Source organism: Montipora foliosa, chromosome 14, assembly GCF_036669935.1.
Source record: "Montipora foliosa isolate CH-2021 chromosome 14, ASM3666993v2, whole genome shotgun sequence".
Lineage (NCBI taxonomy): Eukaryota > Metazoa > Cnidaria > Anthozoa > Scleractinia > Acroporidae > Montipora > Montipora foliosa.
The window spans coordinates 13645348-13647847 of NC_090882.1; the positions used below are offsets into that span (position 1 = coordinate 13645348).

The 2500-nt window shown below is 40.3% G+C and overlaps 1 protein-coding gene across 1 annotated transcript in view; it reads left to right on the plus strand.

Moving 5' to 3' along the window:
• Positions 1 to 2500, plus strand: part of LOC137984249 (uncharacterized) — a 20943-nt gene that overhangs the window by 1742 nt on the left and 16701 nt on the right. Inside the window, exons 2-3 of the mRNA XM_068831366.1 lie at positions 1490 to 1727; positions 1954 to 2181. Coding sequence (XP_068687467.1) covers positions 1490 to 1727; positions 1954 to 2181 — 466 coding nt within the window. The remainder of the gene's footprint in view (positions 1 to 1489; positions 1728 to 1953; positions 2182 to 2500) is intronic.

Genomic DNA, 2500 nt, shown 5'->3' on the forward strand with positions numbered 1-2500 from the left:
CTTTCGGTGTTGTTTATTTGTCTGCAGCACAGTGACATGTACACTCACCTATGGAATGTGACCTGTGTTTTATTTTAATAGACCTGCAACTGCAGTAATCCATACTCTTTCCCATATCATCCCTTCCACACTCTTCAGCTAGTGATGCACAGAGAGATTTAGCTCGGTCGGTTTTCATCATTGCCTTTTACTTTCATTAATAAAAAAAATATTAATCTGTTCACCCCAAACAAAGAGCATGTCATCTTGTAATTTTCCAAGAGGGTTATTTAAGATTGTGAAGTCTTAACAATAATTACTATTCTTGAAAATAATAGAAGTCGCAGATCCAGACCTGGAGGTAAGGTGGGGGCCCCGCTCTCAAACATTTTGTTTTTGCACTTTCACAGTTTTGGTGTTTTATGGTGTTTTGGTGGGAAGGGGGCGGGGCCCCCGGGCCCCTCCTCTAGATTCACCACTGAATTGTAAGGTTTATCATTATAGTCTTATTGACCTGTCAATTCACTAACAACTTCCATTTCTGCTCTTCTGATTTAAAATATAAATATGTATATTAAACAATATTCTTTAAATTTGTACACGTGACTTTTTTGGTTAGTTTAAAGCATCACACTCCAGTGAGTTTTCCTGTACTCCAATAATTAAAGCTAGTTGGGAAAGGAAGTGTTCACGGAATTTTCGGTTGTATCTCGCTAAGCGACCTGAAGAACCGCTCGTGAAAACACGGCCGTTATTGGTTAAAGGAGACAAAAAATTGTGCATTACATAGACCCTTTGCATAAATGGCGCCCAAATTTGAGTAACGATACTGTATACATCCTTAGCCTCGTGTTTATGTTTCAAGACAAAAGATTTTTTGTCATGAGTGTGAGGCTAAGGATGTATCAAGTATTGTTATTCAAATTTGGGCGCCATTTATGCAAAGGGTCTATATTTCAGTGCATTTCGTTGTTGCACTCAACGAAAGAAGGACGTGAATTTACCAAATTTAATGTTTTGATGACAACGTGAACATACAACTATCAGAGTCGTTCATTTTGAAAACAGTTTACACTAATCCATTTATGGGAGAGTTCGCCCGCATTCTACAACGTGAGCAAGGTGGACTGATCATAAAAATGCGAACGGCAGCGCTAAGTTATAGTTTGAAGCGTCGCGGTTTTCGTTGACGTTACCGCGGTCTTTGTTTAAACTCCCTATATTAACCCAACGGAGTTAACTTCGATGAACAGAAGGCGATGAGTGGTTTTTAGTGCAATCGACACGCCCTAAGTTCGTCAGACTTCCGAGTTATTAGGAACTTATAAATGAATTAATTCACCGATCGTGAAAGCTATTCGCCACTCGATTCTTAACTTTTGAGCTTCTACAGTCCTTCCCACTGCTAAGTCTCGGCCAGTCTTTGTTTTACAAGGCTTCACTTTACGAATGAACCAAACGGAGGATATTTGAGGAAGAAAATTATCATTATTTTCTTATCCTGTCGCAGGTCAGCTTATGGCTGCCTCAAAAACCAAGCTAAGACACCAATAGAGCCAGAGCCCTTTGCGGTTCCAGGCGATTTGAAAGGCCACTTGATTGGAAAAGGAGGTTGTGTTATCAAAGAAATCAAAAGTTCCTCAGGAGCGCAAATAAATTCGCCAAAAGGAAGGGATGAAGATTTCTTTTTAATCAGCGGTACTACGGAGCAAAGAGAATGTGCTAAGAAGCTTATTACAAAAGAATTGGTACGTTAATTGAAAGTGGTACTATATTTATCTTAAATGTTTAATCATGTCCAGTTCAGGGAAGGTTCTTAATGCCCACTGTGACCTCCTTTGGTGCCTAACTTGTTCCCATCTTCCTGCTGGCACTAAAGTACTTTAAAGACGTTCGATTGCAATACCAAAGAAATCCAGCTTGTGTTTTTGTAGGGTCTGTTTTCAACTTCATTCTTTTCCCTCCATTCCTCAGGAAGAAATACGGAGTAGGATGTCCAAGGGACCTTCTGCTGGCAATCGTGAGCTCGTGGAGGTTCCCGACAAGTTCAAAGGTTTGGTGATCGGTAAAAACGGTGATAACCTGAGGCACATCAGCACTATAACGGGAGCTAAGGTAACTACATGTGAACGGGAGATCTACGTTGTCAGTGGGACAGACGGACAAAGAGAGAGGGCAAAAGTGCAAATCAGAATGAAAATTGTAAGTGTATTCATAAGGTGATGTGGGAGTTAGAAAGTACAGCTCCATCAGTTCAGTGAAGGTAAAAAGCACTTTCTAATAGGATTAGTTAGAACTCAAAAGAGATAAGGCCAGAAATGCCTCTAATTGGATGCACGCGGAATTGAACAAGCGTTACTAAGTGTCCCCTTGGTCTTCTCCCCAACTTCACTATCACTCGTGTCTCGGAATGGAGCGTTTTCACTCACATGACCAGCAGCCATATTGGATTACTGAAACAAAAGAAAGTATTTGCATAAAAATAGAGTTCAATTCCAGGAGGATTAGTTTGGTACATCTT